At 51.9% G+C, this 19,980-nt stretch overlaps 1 protein-coding gene across 1 annotated transcript in view; it reads left to right on the top strand.

Annotated features, from left to right (window-relative positions):
- The window catches only part of NWD1 (NACHT and WD repeat domain containing 1), a 59,052-nt gene that overhangs the window by 12,787 nt on the left and 26,285 nt on the right, over nucleotides 1–19,980 (top strand). Inside the window, exons 5-11 of the mRNA XM_044253991.1 lie at nucleotides 3,633–4,905; nucleotides 9,138–9,341; nucleotides 10,138–10,297; nucleotides 10,906–11,023; nucleotides 11,688–11,846; nucleotides 16,069–16,266; nucleotides 19,199–19,321. Of these exons, the coding sequence (XP_044109926.1) occupies nucleotides 3,633–4,905; nucleotides 9,138–9,341; nucleotides 10,138–10,297; nucleotides 10,906–11,023; nucleotides 11,688–11,846; nucleotides 16,069–16,266; nucleotides 19,199–19,321 (2,235 nt within the window). The remainder of the gene's footprint in view (nucleotides 1–3,632; nucleotides 4,906–9,137; nucleotides 9,342–10,137; nucleotides 10,298–10,905; nucleotides 11,024–11,687; nucleotides 11,847–16,068; nucleotides 16,267–19,198; nucleotides 19,322–19,980) is intronic.

The following is a 19,980-nucleotide window of genomic DNA, read 5'->3' as shown; positions in this document are numbered from 1 at the left end:
CAGTTTCCTCATGTGTAAAATGGAACCAGTCCGAGGTAGTTCATCACGGAGTTGCTGTGGGGATCTTGTCCTGTGATCTAGTCCCAGCCATGATCTCATACGATCAGACTTAGCCCGTTAAGAATTCCTACCTGAGCAGCGCCTGGGTGGCACAGTCGGTTAAGCGTCCGACTCGTGATTACAGCTCAGGTCATGATCTCAAGGTCTTGAAATCGAGCCCCATGCAGGCTCTGCACTCAACACAGAGACTGCTTGAGATTCTCTCTCTCTCTCCCTCTGCCCCTCTCCTGTGCTCTTTCCCTCTCTTTCTCTCAAAATAAACAGATTTAAACAAAAAGTATTCCCACTTGAAAGAACAAACAGAAACTTGTAAAAGTAGCAGAAAGCACAAAGCCACGCTAGCAACAGTGTCTTCAGAGCATATCTCCAGGCCCGTTTTTCAATTTTCTTCTTTTCAGCCATTTTATTTGGAAATAGAGAGTCACAGGAAGTTGTAAGGAAAAAAAAAAAAAAAGGTAGGAAGTAATTCCATGTATCGCTCACCCGGTTTCTCCCAAAGGTAGCATCTTGCAAAACTAAAGTACAATAGTACAACCAAAAAGTGGACATTGTGACAACCAAAGCAGCACTTTTTTTTTAAAAGATCTTATTAATTTATTCATAAGAGGGAGAGAAAGAAAGGCAGAGGGAGAAGCAGGTTCTCCAAGGAACAGCGAGCCGGATGCGGGACTCGACCCCAGGACCCTGGGATTATGACCTGAGCCAAAGGCAGATGCTTAACGGACTGAGCCACCCAGGCGCCCCAGACAAAACATCACTTTTACAAACAAGCATTTGCATGTGTGCAATTTTCACACCTGTGTAGCTTCAGATAACTGCCACAGTTCGTACGTGGGGCTATTTCCTCACTGCAAAGACACCCCCCCCACTACACTTTTAGGGTCACACCCGGCCCTCCCCTTTGTCCCCAGCTCCTGGCAACCAGTAATCCATTTCCATCCCTATAATTTATTATTTCATGATGTTATAGAATGGGATCACACCTGCAACCTTTGGAGATTGGCTTTGTTCCTTCCACATATCAAGCTCAGCTTTCCACAAGCACTGTTTCATAGAAGATCCTGCCAGCTGTCTCATCAAGGTTAAACTAGGACAGGGACCCTGGGTGTCTCAGTCGGCTGGGCATCTGCCTTCGGGTCGGGTCATGATCCCGGGGTTCTGGGATCAAGTCCCAGGACCGGGCTCTTTGCTCAGCAGGGAGCTTGCTTCTCCCTCTACCCGCTGCTCCCCTTGCTTGTGCTCTCTCTCTCTCTCTCTCTCTCTGACAAATAAATAAAATCTTGAAAACGAAACAAAACAAAAAATGGTTAAGCTAGGATACCCAAGTTACGGGAGAGGAAACTGGCTCAGAGAGATGCAGTGATTTGACCAAGGTCACAGGTCTATGTGACCAAGGTCACAGGGGCAGAGTAGATGGTCTTGCATTGATTAATGCCGAGCTGTGTTCTAGAAGGATCCCAAGTCAGGGCTGTTAGTTGCCTTTATCCCTGACTTCCATCCAAGGACCTGAGAGGGGTGTGGTGTCACTCCAAGGAAGGCTTTTCAGTGGCCCTTATCTCTGGCTCTGAGACCAAATCTTGTCTCCGAGGGAGCCTGACTCACTCAGCTCCAGAGACCTGGGAGCCTCTGCTGAGCCCAGGGCAGCTTAAAAAATAACTCCTCAGGTCTGGCTGCTATTTCAAAACAGTGGCCTCCAAGGAGAAATCAGTGTCTGCTCTGGAAAATACGGGTCCTCAGGGCAGCCGCTTCATGCTCTGGGACAGGGGTCAGCCCACCAGGGCCCAAAGGCAAAATTCGGCCCACTGCTTGTTTTCATAAATCAAGTTTTATTGGCCCACTCCACATACTAGTTTGCATGTTGTCGATGGCTGTTTCCACGCTACAGCGGCAGAGTTGAAAAGCTGTAACGGAGACCATTCGACCTGGGACACCTAAAATATTCACTATCTGACCTTTTGCAGAAAAGTGTGCTGATCTTTGCTCTCAGCCTCTGGGCTCATTAAAAACTTTCTCCCTGGGAGTGTCTGGGTGGCTCAGTGGGTTAAAGCCTCTGCCTTCAGCTCGGGTCATGATCCCGGAGTCCTGGGATCGAGCCCTGTGTCAGGCTCTCTGCTCAGTGGAGAGCCTGCTTCCTCCCCTCCCCTGCCTTCTGCCTGCCTCTCTCCCCACTTGTGATCTCTGTCAAATAATTAAAAAAAAAACAACTTTCTCCCTGGCCCCCATGCCTTCGAAGCAACTTTCCGTGGCCTCAAATGCCCTGCTTGCCCTACTCTGCCCAGGACAGGCAGATCCTCTCTTCTGCCATCTGTCCATTTATTCACTAAGACCAGAACAACCACTCCACAAAGGCAACAGGGACCTTTGGTCATTTTTCTCACTGCTAGATGCCCCAGTATGGAGAGCAGAGACTGGCACAAGTGGGAGCTCAGTAAATGTTTGTTGAAGGAATGTGTGATGACGGAGGCACCCAAAACCGACAACACTGGATTTTTTTTTAATTGAAGTGAAATTCACATGACATGAAATAAACCATTTTAAAATAAATGCTTCGGTGGCATTTCATGCATTCACAATGTTGTGCAATCACTACCTCTGTCTGGTTCCAGAACATTTCCATCACCCCCAGAGAATTTCTGTATTCATTAACGGCCACCCTCCCTCCCTTTCCCACAGTCGCCCGCAACTACCAGTCTGCATTCTGTCTCTATGGCTTTGTCTGTTCTAAACGTTTCGTGTACATGGAACCAGACAGTGTGGGGCCTCCTATGTCTGGCTTCTTTCATTCAGCATGAAGTTTCCAAGGTTCATGTGTGCTGTAGCATGAATCAAGGCTACTTTCCTTTTTATGACTGAGTACTAGTCACTCGTAGGGATAGATCACATTGTGTTTATCTGCTCATCATTTGAGGGACTGTTGGGTTGTTTCCACCTCTGGGCTACCGTGGATTGTACTGCTGTGAATTGGGGTCCACACATAACTGTTTGCCTATGTTTTCAGCTCTTTGGGGTCCATACCTAGAGTGGAATTCCTATGGAAACTCCGTATTTAACTTTTTGAATTTGATGGTATGTTGTATGATGGGGCTTCTTCTCACATACAACCTCTGTGCTGCCTATACCAAGGTTTCTTTGATTAATAATAGCTAAATCAGGGCTATTCTTAGCCCAGCCCCTGGACCAGAAGCCTCAGCATCACCTGAGGAGTTTTTGAAAATGCAAACTCATGGGTCCCACCCACACCTGCTGAATCAGAACTCCTGGAGGAAGAGCCCAGCCGTATGGGTTTTTTGCAACCCCCCCCCACCCTGCCAGGAGACTCTGGCAAACTGTAGTCCTCTGGCCAAATCCGGCCCACTGCATGTTTTTGTTAATAAAGTTTTATTGGAACACACTTGAGCGCATTCGTTTGCATATCATCTGTGGTTATGCCAAGGTGACTCCAGAACACATTAAGTGGGAGAACTAAGGTCCCTACCTCCCAAATATGTCTTTCAAGTGTCTTCATTCTGGCCGCTGAGCACACAGTGATGACAACACTCTCTTCCCATCCCCCCCACCCCCCACTTTTTCAGTCATCGAATGGGAGATAGACCGGGGCCTGCTGAGCTTGACGGACGGAGACCAGGGGGCGACCGTCTTCCTGAGAGAGATCCAAGACCTCAACAAGCACATCCTGGACGACTGTGCCCTCAAGATGGTGGACCGGCTCGCAGACGGCTGCCTGGACACGGATGCCCAGAACCTTCTCGGTGGCCTCAAGGGACGCATTGCTGACACCCAACCTGGAGTCCTCAAGACCCACCACCTGCCATGGAGCCGAGACCTGGTGAACCCCAAAAACAAGACTCATGCTCGGTACCTGAAGGAGCTGGGGGAGCAGTTTGTGGCCAGGGCTAACCACCAGGTCCTCGAGCACCTCCGGGAGCTGGAGGCCGGCCGGCAGGAGCTGGCGTGGCTCTACCAGGAGATCCGCCACCACATGGCGCTGAGCGCCGAGGCTACCCGGACCTTTTGTGGGCGTCAGGGGCTCCTGGCCCAGCTAGGGCAGCGGCTCCGGCAGAGCGACGGCCATCCCCACTCACCCCTGGTGCTTTTTGGACCCCCAGGCATCGGGAAGACAGCTCTGATGTGTAAGCTGGCAGAGCAAACTTCAGGACTGCTTGGCCGCAAGACGGTGACCGTCCTGCGGCTTCTGGGGATGTCACAGATGAGCTCCGATGCCCGGGGCCTGCTCCCGAGCCTCTGTTTCCAGCTCTGCCTGGCCTACGGGCTGCCCCTGCCTCCAGCCCAGGTCCTGGAGGCCCATGCCAGGGTGGTCCAGCTTTTCCACACCCTCCTCCACACTGTCTCCTGCCGAAACTTTGAGTCCCTGGTGATCCTGCTGGACTCCATGGATGACATGGATTCCATCTGCCGGGCCCGGAGGGTCCCCTGGCTGCCCCCCACATGCCCGCCGAGGGTTCACCTCATCCTCTCAGCCTGCTCGGGGCAGCAGGGGGTTCTAGACACCCTGCGGCGGACACTGACAGACCCAGAGGCCTTCTGGGAGGTGAAAGCCCTCTCTGGAAACCAAGGGCAAGAGATGATCCAGACCCTGCTGGCAGCCTCGAGGAGGACGCTGAGCCCGGAGCAGAGGGAGCTGGTCTGGGCCAGCCTCCCGGAGTGTGGCCACCCAGGGCGGCTGAGGCTGGCCTTCGAGGAGGCCCGGAAATGGGCCTCCTTCACCATCCCGACCCCCCTGGGCTCCACGGCGGAGGAAGCTATGCACCAGCTGTGCGCCCGCCTGGAGCAGACGCACGGGCAGCTCCTGGTGGCCCACGTGCTGGGCTACCTCGCTTCTTCCCGGTAAGTCTCTGTTGTCTACACCCTCTTTATAACTGGGACAGAATGCGTGCGTTTGCCCCTCAGGGCCCCGGACAGAAATGTCCTCTCTCATAGTCCTGGAGGCCAGAGTCTGAAGTCAAGGCGTCGGCGGGGCCACACTCCCTCTGAAGGCGCCAGAGGGGACGCTGGTCTAGGCTTTTCTCTTCATTTCTGGCGTTGCCAGCAACTCTTGGCCAGGAGACACACCCCTCCTACCACTGCCTCTGCCCGTCTTGTGGCCTCCTCCCTGCGGGCCTTCCTGTCCCCATTTTCCTCTCGTAAGGACACCACTCCCCGGCTCAGGGCCCGCCGTATTCCAGTAGGAGTTCCACATGCGCTGACTGCCCCCTCAAGAAGGTTCTCAAACAAGGTCACCTTCAGTTTGTAGAGTGCCCCTCCGTCGGGCTTGGTCTGATGTTTCCTCATGATCACATTTGGGTTGAAGCTGAGTGACGCTCAGCCCTTCTTGGGCACGGATTTTTTTTTCCCCCTGTCGTAAACCTGCCAGCTCCGCTCTGTATTTAATACTCCATCCTATGGGGAGAGCTCAAAAAAACCCTTTTAAAGCCAAATCCTCCGAAGGACTGTCCACCAGCGTACATCTACACTTCATCCCAATCTTGTCGCGTGGGAATCAGCAAAAAAGCAAATAGGAAAATCCAACTTCAGTGTGTTTCTAGAGCTTGAAGGACTGAATACTTAGACCTGCGGCTCAGCCCAGAGAAAGTCTCAGGGTGGCGCACTGTGACGTCATGATGGTCGGGAGCTACCGCTCAGAGATGGTGGGGAGGGACGGAGAGGAGTGAGAAATACGGAGGAGTGGGTCCATCACACACCCAGCAGCCAGACCCTGGACCCCCAGGAGGGTGGGATGGAGGCCAATTAGCAGACACACCGCTGCAGAACCAGCATCAAGCCCATCATTAGAAATGCGGGGCTGGCTGATTTTGCCTCGTGCCGGTTTCATGGGCAGGTTTTTCTTCCAGACCTTTGTCCCTGGTGATCAGACCAGGGAGAGTGGCTTTTTGTTTGTTTTTGTTTGTCAGGCACAGACATGCTAGTGCATAAGAAGTCAGGGCTTTGTGTCAAGGCCATGGGAAGAGCTCAGGGAATCCAGGACCACCCACCCAACTGCTAACTCCAGGGGGGCGTACCCCAGATCGCACGCCATACCCTAGATTTTGTGATGGGTGCCCCCAGAGGGGAGGCTGGGCCTGAGTCCTGTAAGATTACAAAGACGGACTGTGGAATGTTCCAGGGGGAAGGGGTGGACTTTCAGGCCAACCCTGATGCAATCCACATGGAGGAGGTGGGTTGTCATGGGAACCAGAAAGCCATGAGAATCAGGACAGTTTCTCATCCTCTGGCCCTCTGGGTCCTCTCTGCCCATTGGTTTCGGTTCTGGACTCTTCCTTTGTTCTACTTGCCTCAAGCTTCTACTGGCATCATTAACTCCCATTTCAGAGACCTGGCACCATCCTACTGGCTCCTTCTTGAGTCTTGATTCCAAAATCTAGGGAGACACAAAAAATCGACCTCCTCGGTCCCACGTCTGGTCCAATGAGTAAATCCGAGGGCCTTGCAGTGTGTCGGAGCAGCCATCCCAGGGACTGATGTGGCAGGTGGTTTAGGGAGGGACCATGCAGGGGTGGTGAGGTACCTCAGGTTCCAGGAAAGACATCATGCGTCCCCACGCAGTCTGTGCCCTGGGATGGTGCCCCAGCTCTCGGGGCAGGTCTGAGTCCTTCTAGGCCACTGGTTCTTGCCTGGGGAGGATCTGCGCCCAGGGGTCATGTGGCCAGGTCCAGGGACATTTTCAGTTGTTGCAGCTTGGGGGTGATGCTGCTGGCATCTAGTGAGCGGAGACCAGGGATGCTGCTAAAAGCCCTACAATGCACGGAATGGTCCCCACTGCAAAGGGTGATCCGACCCCAAATGTCAGCGGTACAGGAGGCTGAGGGGAGGAGCGTGCCTTGGGCTGTCCCCCTGCTTCTCCATCCAGCGCCTGGCAACCATTAACCTACTTTGTGGCTTTTTGGATCCTGCTCTAAACGTTTCAAGTTTATCATACACTGTGCGGTATTTTATGACGGATCTCTTTCATTTAGCTACTGTTTGCCAGGCTGATCTGTGTTGCACTGTGTGTCCCGACTTTGTTTCTTTCTGCAGCCAAAGAACATTCCATTGTATGGATACACCCCTGCTTAGTCCATTTGAGCTGCTGTAACAAAAACACCATAGAGTGTGTGGGGCGGGTGCTTATACACAATTTATCTCTCTGGAAGGCTAGGGAGTCCAAGGTCAAGGTGCTGGCAAATACAGTGCCTGGTGAGAGCTCGCTCCCTTGTTCATAAATGGGCATCTTTGCTGTGTCCTCACATGACAGAAGGGATAAGGAAGCTCCCCGGGGTACTAAGCCCACCCATGAGATTCCACTTTGATGACCTAACCACCTCCCAACGGCCCTACCTCCTGACACCATCACCTTAGGGATCAGGACTTCAGCCTGTGGATTTGGGGGAGACACATACTCAGTCCATAGCAGAGCGTTTGGTTGATCCGCGCATACGTTCATGGACGTTTGGACTGTTGCCACCTTTTGGCTATTGTGAATGATGTTGCTCTGAAGATGTGTGTACAAGCTGTGGTCTGAACACCTGTCTGGAGTGAGATTTTTAAAATCGTAAATCTGACTCGGTTCCTGACCTGATTAAGCCTTCCAGTGACTTCCATCTCTCTGAGAAAACTATCCAGCCTCCTTACCAAGCCTGGCTGGACCTGGCTGCCTTCTACCCCGTGCTGGGAGCTCCCCGACCCCAGATCTCATGCTGGTCCCTTCCCTCCCACCCAGTCCCAGCGGCGGTGACACCTTCTCGGAGGGACTCACATCTTCCAAGAACCGTCTCTCTCCAGCTCCCTCCCCCCGACCTTGTAGCTCTTTGCCGTGGGACGTGGTTTATCTTCTTCCTCGTCATCGGTGTCACCTGGCTTCTTCATGCTCCTCTTCTGTTATTTCCTGCCTGGCTCTGTGGATGAGAAGAGAAGCTTCACAGGGGTCTACCTCTCTGTCCCTCAGGACTCAGCACGGTGACTTGCATGGAGACGCCACTCCATGAATAATGTCTAAACAAACCTGCCAAAGGTCTGATGAGCCATTGACCTCCCGAGACCCTGCATCTGCTTCTCTGAGAATGAATGGACTGGCCTGGCTCCTCCCCAGAGGGCCATGTACAGAGCCCCGATGCCGGGGAATTATGGGACTTCAGCTTCCTGGGCGTCCTCCCGCAAGCCTGCCGGATTGTTCCATCGGCAGCCGGTGGGATGGACGAGTCACTGAACCTGAGCAGGAAAGGAGGGGACCCAAGCTTGATTTGTGCTGAGGGTGTGTCAAAGAGCAGGAAAGAATTCTATCCTGAAGGAGGGGGTTTCTGAGGAGGCACAGGACCACACAGGGGTGCTGGCAGGTGGCTCCCAGGAATTCCAGTTTGGAGAAAACCGTGATATTCTAGCTGGGATCGTCCAAGATGACTGATGTCACAGAAGAGCCCTTGGGGGGGCACCCACCATGTTATACACTAGAAAGCAGTGAGGGCAGATGTTCTAAATGTAGGTGGCGGGTCTTCCGATCAAAATGAAGATTCCCGTCCATGTCAGAGTTGAACACCATACACAGGTTGCCCACAGAAGCCAGCCTCCCTCCCTCCCCTGCTCCGAAGGGTGCTCTGATTGCGGTCCATCTGGATGAAAGCTGCAGGCAAATCCAGTATTTCAAGTCTGATGCTCTTAGGTTTTAAGAAGTCCCTTGCGATCTAGCACCAAAACGTCATCACCCCTCCCCTTTAGGGCTGCTTCCCTTCTCTCGCTCTGTCCTTTCTGGGGCCTGGAAACACGGGTGAGGCTGGGGTGGGCACAGTTGGCATCTGCACTATTTTTCTAAGTTACTTCCTGTCTCCTTCCCTGAGCTGCCTGACTCAGGTGAGGCTGGGGAGAGGCTGATTCACGGCTCTGCCGGTGTGTGCGTGGAAGGAAAGAGCAGGAAGGGCGAACTCGATGGGCATGGCTGTAACTGGGTCTGAATGCCGACCCTCAGGGCGGACCCTTTGGGGACGGGCAGGATGCTGTGCGGTTGGCCACGTCTCCCCGTCCCTGGGTGTCTGCGCCCTCCGACCTCAGGAGACGCAGTGTGTCCCAGTGCCCACCCCTCCTCCCCACAGGCATGGGCTCTCAGAGGCAGAGCTGAAGGACGTCCTGTCCCTGGATGACGAGGTCCTGCAGGCGGTGTACCAGGACTGGACCCCGCCCAGCAAGGAGCTGTTGCGTTTCCCACCCTTGATGTGGGTAAGGCTCCGCCGGGACTTGGGTCACTGCTTGACCCGTCGGCCCGTGGACGGCTTCACGCTCCTGGCCATCGCCCACAGGTGGGTCCGACGTGGTGGAAGGGCCCTCTGGGCTTCTGGGAGTGAGGGTTCACTCGTCGGGGCTCCTCCTTTTTCCAGATCCTTCTTTTACCCCTGTTCATCATCAGTAGTCACTCCCCGCCCCCCCCCACCTCTCTGCCCACAGCCCCTGTCTGGCACCCATGAATCCGCTCTCTGTCTTTGTGGATTTGCTTATTTTAGACGTTTCATATAGATGGAACCACACAGCATGTGGCCATTAGCGTCCGGCTGCTTTCCTCAGCATAAAGCTTCCAGGGTTCATCCCTGTTCTAGCATGAATCGGGGCTTCATTCCTTTCCGTGGCTGAGTAATATCCCAGTGCACAGATGGGCCTCATTATGTTTGTTTATCCATTGAGGGAGAGTCATTGACGGACTCTTGGGTCGTTCCTCGGGCTTGTGGTCAGTGCTGCAAGAAAACGTGAGCACAAATTTTCATTTGAACACCTGCTTTGCTTTTGTTTTTTAATTTTTGGGGGTCTACACCCAGGAGTAAAGTTGTTGGGTCTTATACTACCTTATTTTAAGTTTGACTTAATGAAGAACCCAAATGTTCCTTTTTAAACTAAATGTATTTAAGGGGAAGAAAGAAAGATGGGCCAATTTATAGATGAATATTAGGTAACAAGTAGGAAAGGTGGTCACTGGCGCCAGAGAACACCCGTCAGGTGGCTTAGGAGGGACCTCCATTTGGGAACAGCTTCTTGGAAGGCTGGTGGCCCCCTCTGAGCTCACCCCGTCCCCCAGGCCCATGAGCCCATGTCCCCTCTCTGCAGGCAGCTGGCCGAGGTGGTCCAAGAGCGCTACCTGTCCAGGCCGGAGAGAGCCAAGAGGCACGGAGTGTTGGCTGACTTCTTCTCAGGAGCCTGGAGCCTGGGCACCAAGAAACTCATCACTCTGCCACTGGTGGGGAAGCCCTTGAACCTGGACCGTAAGGTGAGGTGTCTGTCTGGGACCTCTGCTCTTTACCTGCAGGCCCCACCTTGCTGTGCAGGCAAGACCAAGGCTGCCTGGCAAGGACTACCTGGCTCTTCCCTTCTTTTCCACCCAAAATGCTCCTGACCTTCTTCCCTTTCCTTCCCCCAGAAAGCAGGATGTCCCCTCAGCATCTGAGCATAATGGGGGTGCATGGGGAGCAGCTGATGAGGCCTGTGCCCGCCCACCCCCAGTATTCCAGAGTAGGGAAGAATCACAACATTCCGGAGCATACAGAACTGCCCTGAACTCCTGGCATCTCCTGCCCCTGGACCTTTGCACATGCCATTCCCTTGCCCAGGAATACCATTGTTTTCCAAGTTGGTTCCCCAGACAGACTCCCATTTAAACTCTGAGACCCAGCTCCGATGCCCCTCGGATTCCCTGAGTCCCAAGATCTTCCTTCTTCCCTGGCCCTGCCAGGGGTGGGCATGAGTCATTTCTGTCTGGAATTGTGTCCCCATCCCCTCCAGTGTCCCCTGCATGTGCCAGCTTGGCCTATGTCTCCGGAGTGCATGAGTGAGCTTGCACCACTGCGGCCTGGCTGCCAGCCCCCTTCTCCCCTGCAGGTAGCCCCTCAGCCCCTGTGGTTCTCAGACACGGTGGCAAATCTGCGGAAGCTGAAGGAGTTGCCCCATCACCTGGTCCACTCAGGCCGCATTGAGGAGCTGAAACAGGAGGTTCTGGGTAAGGCTCCTACCCATTGCGGACCACAGCGAGCGGGTCCCAGCCCTCCGCTGTGCTCCCCCCTCCAGGAGCCTGGGAAAGGGTAAAGGGAAAAAGTCAGAATCCTTGGCCCCTCCTAAGATAGTGGTTCTCTCCAGGGGTCATTCTGTGCCCCACTCCCAACAGCAGGGGACTTTTGGCGATGTCTGGGGACATTTTGGTTGTCACAGCTGGAGGAGCAGGGGCGCTTTTTGGCATCTAGTGCTAGTTGATAGTACAGAGGTGAGAAATGTGGTCTTAGAATGAGACCCTGTCTGTCTGTCTATCATATCTATCATCATATCATATTTATATTTGTATCTATCCATCTATCATTACCTATGTACCCATCCATCTGTCCCTCTGTCTTTCCATTTTTCTGTCTAGCTATCAATCTGCCTCTCCCTGAGATTCTCAACTCAGGGTGAGTCCGCACCCTGGGGACTCTTGGCAATGCTCCTGTTGTTGCTTATCATGCCTGAGGAGGCGCTACAGGCATCGGATGGGTGGAGGGCAGGGGTGCTGATAACTTCGGCAGTGCAGAGCCTGAGAACCCCCAGAGAAATGGACAGGTGAGAGCCCGCCTTCCAGTGTGAACCAGAGGGAGGCATGTGCCTCCGCATAATGCCCCCTTTCCCCGAAACAGGCAACATGAACTGGATTTCCTGCCGGGGCATCTCTGGGGGCATTGAGGGCCTGTTGGAGGACTTTGACCTGTATGGCCCTCACCTGGACTGTCCCGAGGTCAGCCTGGTCCGGGATGCTCTCCAGCTGTGCCGCCCGGCTGTGGAGCTCCGAGGCATGGGTGAGTTGGCTTGGCCAGAGGGGGTGGGCTGCACTGACTTCTAGAAGTCCATTCTTCTCACTGAGCCCCCAGCTGAATTTTCATCAACCTGCACATCTTTGATCTCTACACATGCAGGGTATCTAGATTTTTGAAATGAACCTGGGATAGCTTTGGAATGAGCACTACCAAAGTGTGTCCATCCCCTTCCCTGGCATGGCACCTTTTTCTAGAAAGGCCCAGATAGGAAAATCTCAGGCAAAAATCGAGGAAATTATGTCAGTACTTAATAGAACAAGAGAAAACACGTTCCCGTGACTTTTTTTAATTGATAATATTCAAAATACAATCATAATAATTGAACATGATTTTTTTTTAACATGAGTCCATTCAAGAGAAGGAAGGGGGCAGATTTGCTCCAGAAGAAAACATTTTGCTTCTTTGGGGTTCAAAGTCAGTGTTTCCTGCCATTCCATCCATTGCAAATAGGGGCCAGCCATCGGGCTGGGCTTGGCCCACCTTCTGCCCTAGAACTTGAAGAATCTCTGATGCTTTGCCCAGGACTGTGTTTTGTTGGTCTGTCTTTATCTTCATCTTTTAATTGTGGTAAAATACACAGAACGTCACATTTAGCAACGTAATCATTTTTAAGTGTAGAGCTCAGTGGTATTAAGCACATGCCCCATGTTGTGCAAACATCACCACCGTCCCCCGCCCGCACCCTGGCCCAGAGATCTTCCGTCTTCCCAAACCGTCAAGACTCTGTCCCCATGAAACACCAACTCCCCACCCCCATCCCCAGTCCCTGGCGCCCACCATTCCAATTTTCTGTCTCTATGAATCCGACCACCATAGGGACCTCATATCAGGGGACCCACAATGTCTGCCCTTCTGGGACTGGCTTCTTTCACTCACCATGATGTCCTCAAGGTACATCCTTGTTGTATTCCCTTTATTTGTGAAGCTGAAGAGCATTGTGTTACATGGATGGACCACATTTTTTTGTGTATCCATTCATCCCTTGATGGACACTTGGGCAGTTTCTACCTTCTGCCCATTGGGAATATCGCCACTGTGAACATGGGTATACAAATATCTTTTCAAGATCTTGCTTTCAATTCTTTGGTATATATGCCCAGAAATGCAATTGCTAGATCAAATGCTAATTCTATGTATATTTATTTGTTCTTTTTTTTCCGAGGAATCACCCTACCATTTTCTGCGGTGGCTGCCCCATTTCCTATTCCCACCAGCAGAGCCCAAGGGTTCCAATTTCTCTGCATCCTCACCAATACTTTTAATTTTCTGATTTTTTTTCTTAGACTTTTAAAAATTTATCTGAGAGAGAGAGAGCAGGGGGAGGAGCAAAGGGGGAGAAAGAATCTCATAGACCCCCACCCTGACCATGGAAGCCTATGCAGAGCTTGATCTCACGACTCTGACATCACAACCTGAGTCGAAACCAAGAGTCAGATGCTGAGCCGTCCAGGTGTCCTGATTTTCTAATTAAAAAAATAAATAATAATAATAGTCATCCAGTGAGTATGAGGTGGCCAGGATACCTTTTTTTTTTATGATTTTATTTATTTATTTGAGAGCAAGAGTGGGAGAGAGCACAGCCGGAGGTGGGAGAGCACAGGGAGAGGGAGAAGCAGACTCCCCACTTAGCAGGGAGGCCAACGCAGGGCTCTATCTCAGGACCCAGAGATCTATCCCAGGACCTGAGCAAAGGTAGTCACGTAATCAACTCAGCCACCCAGGTTCCCCCAGAGTGGTTTTTATTGTACAATTCCCACCTGGTTTTCATTTGAGGGTTTTATAAGGAGTTTTACGAAGGTGTTTAAATCCCTATATCCCTTCTGGGGCTCTCTTGAAGCTTAACCGAAAGCTCCTCCTCGGAGAAGCCTGTCTAGCTACCACTGAACCAGGAACCCCCTCTGGTTCCCCAGTCCCTGTGTTCTCCAGCAACGTACCCTTTTCCCGTCTGTCTTAGCTCTCAAATTGTTACTTCTGCCTGTTGTCTTTTGTATCACCTGAGGGCCCCACCGGACGCTGAGCTCTGTGAGGATGGGGACATTATCATCCACTTGCTCCCTGCCAAATTGCCAGCCCTACCACACAGACCGGTCCTGGCCAAGAACTCAGATTTGAGCCCCACTGGGCTGATTCAAATCTGGACTTTGCTACTTGCTGGTGGTGTCACCTTGTAAGTCCCTTGCTCTCCAACCCCATTCCTGACCTCACTGCCCTCAGTCTTTCCATCTGCAAAATGGGGATGCTGGTCAACCTTTCTACCTAGAGCTACGAGGAAAGATATGCAAGTCAGTTCTTGCAGAGCCTGTCCCCACACTGCCTTCTAAGCCTCCTATTTCTGTCACGTGAGAGCATCACTATTGTTGATCTGAACAGCCTTGCACGAGCCATTTCTTTTATTGTTGTTGTTGTTGTTTTGTTTTTGTTTATGTTGTTGCTGTTGTTGTTGGATGAGCCACTTTTGCATGGAGTCTCAGCTTCCATCATCTGCAAAATATAGGATTGTAACTAAAGGACATCCCAGGGAAGATGCTGGTGCCCGTCAACGTGGCCTTTCTTGTGTATTCATGCTCACTGGTTGTAAGCCTCACAAGGAGTGATTTACCAGGAGAATAGCCTTGGGAACAACTGCCCAGTTTGAGGGAAGATTTAAAAGCCCACAGCACAGCATGTTCTTTTCAACCATCCTTGATTGACACCCTGTGGCTTGCCCAGAATGAGGTGTAGGAATGAATGTCACCACCAGAGGGTGCAGTTGGCCAACCTTGAGTTTTAGTACATTCCAGGACCTTGAGCCTGGTCCTCAAAGCCCACCTGATTTCTCTTATTGCCTCAGGCTCCAGGATGATTCAATGTGGTGCTGTTTTTGACCCTATTTTTGCTTTAAAGGCTGGTATTTTTGTTCATCATGGGTTGGGGAGCATTAATTTTGATTTGTTAAAATATTGCCATTAAAATAGTGTTTATCTGGATGGATGGTTGAGTTTGGTGGTGCCACCTTAAATTTTGCAGCTATGGTGATTGGGGCACTCACTCCTGGTCCTGACCTTGCCTCACATCATCCACCAGCGAACCAAGGCACAGGGCATCATCACCATTGCCCCAAACCCCACAGTTAGAACAAGGAAAATGAACTGCCTGCCTTCCACGTCCCTGGTCCATTTGAGTTGGAATAAAACTTGATTGGTTAGGTTCCTGCCTCTTACTGGCTGTGTGACCTTGTACAAGTTGCTTAACCTCTCTGAGCCTCAATTTCCCCCTTTACGAACTTGGCATAATAATGATACCCCTGTTGTGGGAGGCAGAAAACACTGCCTCATTCCGAAGATATATTCACTTCCTAGTCCCTGGAACCTGTGACTCTCGTCTTATACTGCAAATGATGGGATTAAGTAAAGAAACTTGAGATGGAAAGTGGGGCGATGATGATCCCATGGAAGCTGGCAGCTCAGGGTCCAGCAGTGAAATAATTCAGAAAAGGCAGGACAAAGGAGGTAGAAGTTTCCAGAACAAAGGAGATGGATGTTTATTGAATACACCCCAAGGGAGCTGTGGGTAGCACCCCACAGGGGAGGCAGTCTGCCCCAAGGCAGTGGGAGGGGCTGTTTTACAGGGGGAAGGTCAGGAGATATGGGGAAGGTAGGAGATTTTCCTTTTTTTGTATCTCTGCCTCCTTGTCAGTAGCCGGCCCCCGTCAGCTAGGGCTTCTGGATATTTTGAGGGCCTGTCTTCAGCTCCATGGTTGCTGTGGGCCCTTTTGCCTTGCTCTGCGTTCCGTTGTTTAAGCCCATTACTGAAAAGTGGCCTCTGCAATTTACTGGGTGTCTGTGATGTTCTAGGCACTACGAACACAATGAACAAGACAGATATCATCCCTGTTCTCAGGGGAAACTCAAAATCTAGGATAGGGAGGGAATAAACAAAGAAATGTCAGTTGCAGCTCTGATGAGCTCGGGGGAGCTGGGCGAGTGGATTAGAGCACTGGGATGAAGAATGCTCTTTAAAGAAGTAAGCCTTGAGCTAAAAAACGAGATATTTAGCCTGAGAAAGGGGAAGGGGAGGACCCAGAGGCTAGGAACCACCTGGTGCTTTTGAAGTAGGGATGAGAGTCCTTGGAAAGGAGAGAAGGAGGCAGGAGAAGATGGCGGGGGACTTGACCTTGACTGGTCAGCAGCACCCTTCCCCTTAACCTGAGTTCCCTTTGTTGCAGAGAGGAGCATCCTGTATACAGAACTCCTGGCCAGACTCCATTTCTTCGCCGCCTCACATCCAGCACTGGTGGGACAGCTGTGCCAACAGGCCCAGAGCTGGTTCCGGGTGTGCCCCCACCCTGTGCTCATACCCCTGGGGGGATTCTTCCAGCCCCCAGGAGGACCCCTCCGGGCAACCCTCACAGGCTGCCACAAGGGTGAGTCTGCCCAGCACAGCAAAAATCCTTCCTGGCCCGTCGTGCCTGAGGGCGGCAGAGGGCAGCTGTTTCTGGCTGCTCCCTGGGGCTCCCCTCTGTCAGTAGGGAGGCCCCCAGGGTCCCATCAGGGTGTGCCCTTGCTGTCTCATGCTGACTTGACTGTCTCTGCCCCCTAGGGACTGTAGATTAGTATTGTAAATACTGCAAATGAGCCCAGAGCAAGGAGGGTGCTGACTGCCTCTAAGAAGAGAGTGTCCATCTTACAGTTTCTGTGGTTTACTGGCTCAGGCTAGTAAGTCCAAAAGGTAGGGACAGATGCCTGACTGGCCCCTGAGAGGCTGGTGGAACTCGTAGATCCCGCCCCCGGGACACCAGAACGTCAGAGACAAGAGGACTTGTCTCTCTATTTGTTTGTTTTGCTTCCTTCCCTCCTTCCTTCACCCTTCTTTCCTTCCCTCCTTCTTCTGTCTGTCCTTCTTTCCATCCATCCATCCATCCATCCATCCGTCACCCATTCACTCATCCTCCCTTCCTCCCTTCCCTCCTTCCCTCCTCCTCCTGCCTGTCCTTCTGTGCTTCCATCCATCCATCCATCCACCCTTCCTTCCTTCCATCCACCCATCAGTCACCCATATTTCCATTAGTCATCTTCTTCCCATGCCTCTCGCCACGCCACGTATCTTTCCCTTTCCCTCTTCTGGACATCTTCCAAGCACTCGCCCCTCCACCCATCTACCCGCCCAGCCATTCATCACCTCGCCCCCCCCCATCTCTCCGTTGATTCATTGATTCCTCCATCTTACTCAACGCACACCCATCCGTCCGCTCACCCAACTATCCAGCCAGCCGTCTAGCTATCCGTTCATGTACCAGTCCACCCCCTCTCGTCCGTCCCTTCCTCTGCCCACCCATAATCTCGTGCATCAATTATAAGGCCACCAAATACACAATTAACGTCTGGCTCAAATGTCAGTCATTGCAACTCAGACTGTTTCTGTGCCACACATAGCCTTGTAGGGAAAGCTACATTCCCAAGGCATAGTGCTTCCAAAATAGAAGCTCCAAGAGACTAAGTACCATGCGTGGAGGAATTGATTTAGGGACAGCTGCTTGAATGCTGTGTTCAGAAGGGTTCTGGGACCGAATCTAGTTTAATGGGTAAGAATGTATATTTATTGGGTTACAGGTTCAAATGCTACAACAAAGGACAGGATAACAGTGATGTAAATAAAACGGCAGTTCATTTCCCCCTCACATAACAGTCCAGGCATAAGCAGAGGTAAAACTCCTAGTCTTCAATGTGTCAAGGACCCAGACTCTTTCAATCTTGTTTGCTGCCATGTTCAATGTGAAACTTCCATTTGTTGGTTCAGAATGGCTGTTCCCGCTCTGACCCACACCATGGCCTTCCAGCCAGTGGGCAGTGGGAAGGGGAGGTGGATGGCAGATCCCTTCCCTTTGAGGGCACGGTCTAGAAGCAGAATTTATCACCTCTGGAGTGATATTGGCAAGAACCGAGTTCATTGGCAAGAACTCGGCCTTCTCTGGCTGCAAGGGAGTCTGGGAATTACAGGGTCCCAGGGAGTGTGGATTCTGCTAATGCCTGTGGGCTGTGGGCTTGGTTTCAAAAGGAAACATGACAGAATGGCTCCAGGGGACAAATCTGAGAGGGTGCAGTGACAGTCGTGGTCTCTACCATGGCATAGGCATAGGAAGTCACAGTCAGGTCAAGTTTTGTTTTTCCCATCCCTTGGGTGGGGAGATGTTCTGTGTTTCCGACCCACCATGACTCTCACACCAGCCACAGTCGTGGTGAAGCTGAGGAAGTTTCTACCCACTCTGGGCTTCAGTTTGGCCCTTTTGTAAATGAGAAGTTTGAGTTCATGTTTCCAAGGTCGCACTGTAAGTGACCAGAAAAAAAAGAAAGGAAGGAAAGAGGGAATGGAGGGAGGGAAGGAGGAGGGAGGGGAGGGAGGGAAGAGGGAGGGAGGGAGGGAGAGATAGAAAAAGAAAGAAAGAAAGAAAGATCGATCCCATGTCCTCACTCCCTGCCCCAATAAGGCAGGAACAAAATCTGGGCTTCTCAAACTTGGACGGCGCTGATTTCCACACTTCCCTCCTCACTATTTCACATCTGGGGAAACTGAGGCACAGAGCAGAGGAAGGAATTACCCGAGGGCATTCAGCAAATCTGGTCTCCAACGGTCCGGGCCAGTGTTTTCCCCCGTGTAAATCAGCGCCTCTCTCTCCTCAGCGCTGTTTCAGTCAGAACCCAGCAGAGCGCCCCAGGCTGTTGTTTGCCCAAATTATTGGCAAAGATTTTTTTCCCTTTGGAGCAGCCAGCCTTTATTTTTCCATCCACGTGGACCTCCAAGAGAAGTCAGAAGCAGGAGTCCGCGTTCTCAGCCAATATAATTCCATTTCTGAGTCTTGTCCCACTAGGGCAGGGCTTCTCAACCAGGCACTACTGACATTTGGGACTGGGTCATCCTCTGCAGGGGGGAGGGGGGGCATCCTATGCGCTGCAGAGGTGGGTCGGCAGCACCCCTGGCCTCCACACATAGGATGGCAGTAGCACCTGGTTCCTGGTTGTGACAACCAAGAACGTCTCCAGACTTGCCCAGTGACCCCAGGCTCCAGACATTTCCCAGGAGCAGAATCACCCCTATGTGAGAACCACCAAACTTGCGAGGCACTTCTGTGTGGTTTGGTCCCTAAGAACAACATAAATGTTACAACTGAGCCCTGAATCTGGCCCCCGACAGTGCTGACTTCAAAATCCTGGCTCTGCCACTTTCTAGGTGTGTGGCTCTGGACAAGGGACTGAACCTGTGCCTCAGTTTCCCCATCTGTGCAGCAGAGGCAACATTAGAGGACCCCGTGTCCGAACCTGGGAGCTGATGTGGTCACTGTTGTCTCTGTGTGGCTGCAGGCATCACGGCCATGGCGTGGAGCCTGGAGGAGAGGCTGCTGGTCGTTGGCACCCAGGATGGCATCGTCGCCGTGTGGGACATGGAGGAACAGCAGGTCATCCACATTCTAACTGGACACACAGGTGAGGCTTGGGAAGTGGGTTTTGTCAACTTGGTCATCGAGATAAATAAGATTTCAGGGCACCTGGGTGGCTCAGTCAGTTGAGCATCTCACTTCTGCTCCGGTGGTGATCTTGGGGTGCTGGGATCGAGCCCCGCCTCTAGCTTTGTGCTCAGCGGGGAGTCTGCCTCTCACTCTCCCTCTGTCCTTCTCCACCCACTCCTACTCTTTCCCTCTCAGATAAATAAATAAAATAATCTTTCAAAAAAATAATATTTCAAGGCAATGTTTTAAAAAATCAGAATTAATGCAAAAACTCCACCGCGATTAAATAGCAAGCTGTCTTAAAGACAAGATCAGTAATGGTGCTGTGCCAAACCTTATGGGAGCCAGAGGCTAAAGAGAAACTCAGGAATTTGGCACCTCCTTAAGTCTGGCACCCAAGATGAGTGCCTAACTCGCCTTACCTTAATTCTGGCCTAAGTCAGACTCAAGTATTTGGGAAGGCAAAATATAGTTACAGATTGTAGTGAGGACAACAGGGTGTCATCAGTAACAGTAACCAAAGTGACCCACTTAGGACAGTTAGGTGTAAGGCATTTCTTCAGTGGGAACATTTCAGCCAAGATTCCAAGGGTGCAAAGAAAGAGGTAGGCAGAGGGCAGAGGGGTAGGAAAAGGA

Source organism: Neovison vison, chromosome 6, assembly GCF_020171115.1.
Source record: "Neovison vison isolate M4711 chromosome 6, ASM_NN_V1, whole genome shotgun sequence".
Taxonomy (NCBI): Eukaryota; Metazoa; Chordata; class Mammalia; order Carnivora; family Mustelidae; genus Neogale; species Neogale vison.
Note: the sequence above shows the minus strand (reverse complement) of the source record. Positions and strands in the feature narration are given on the sequence as shown.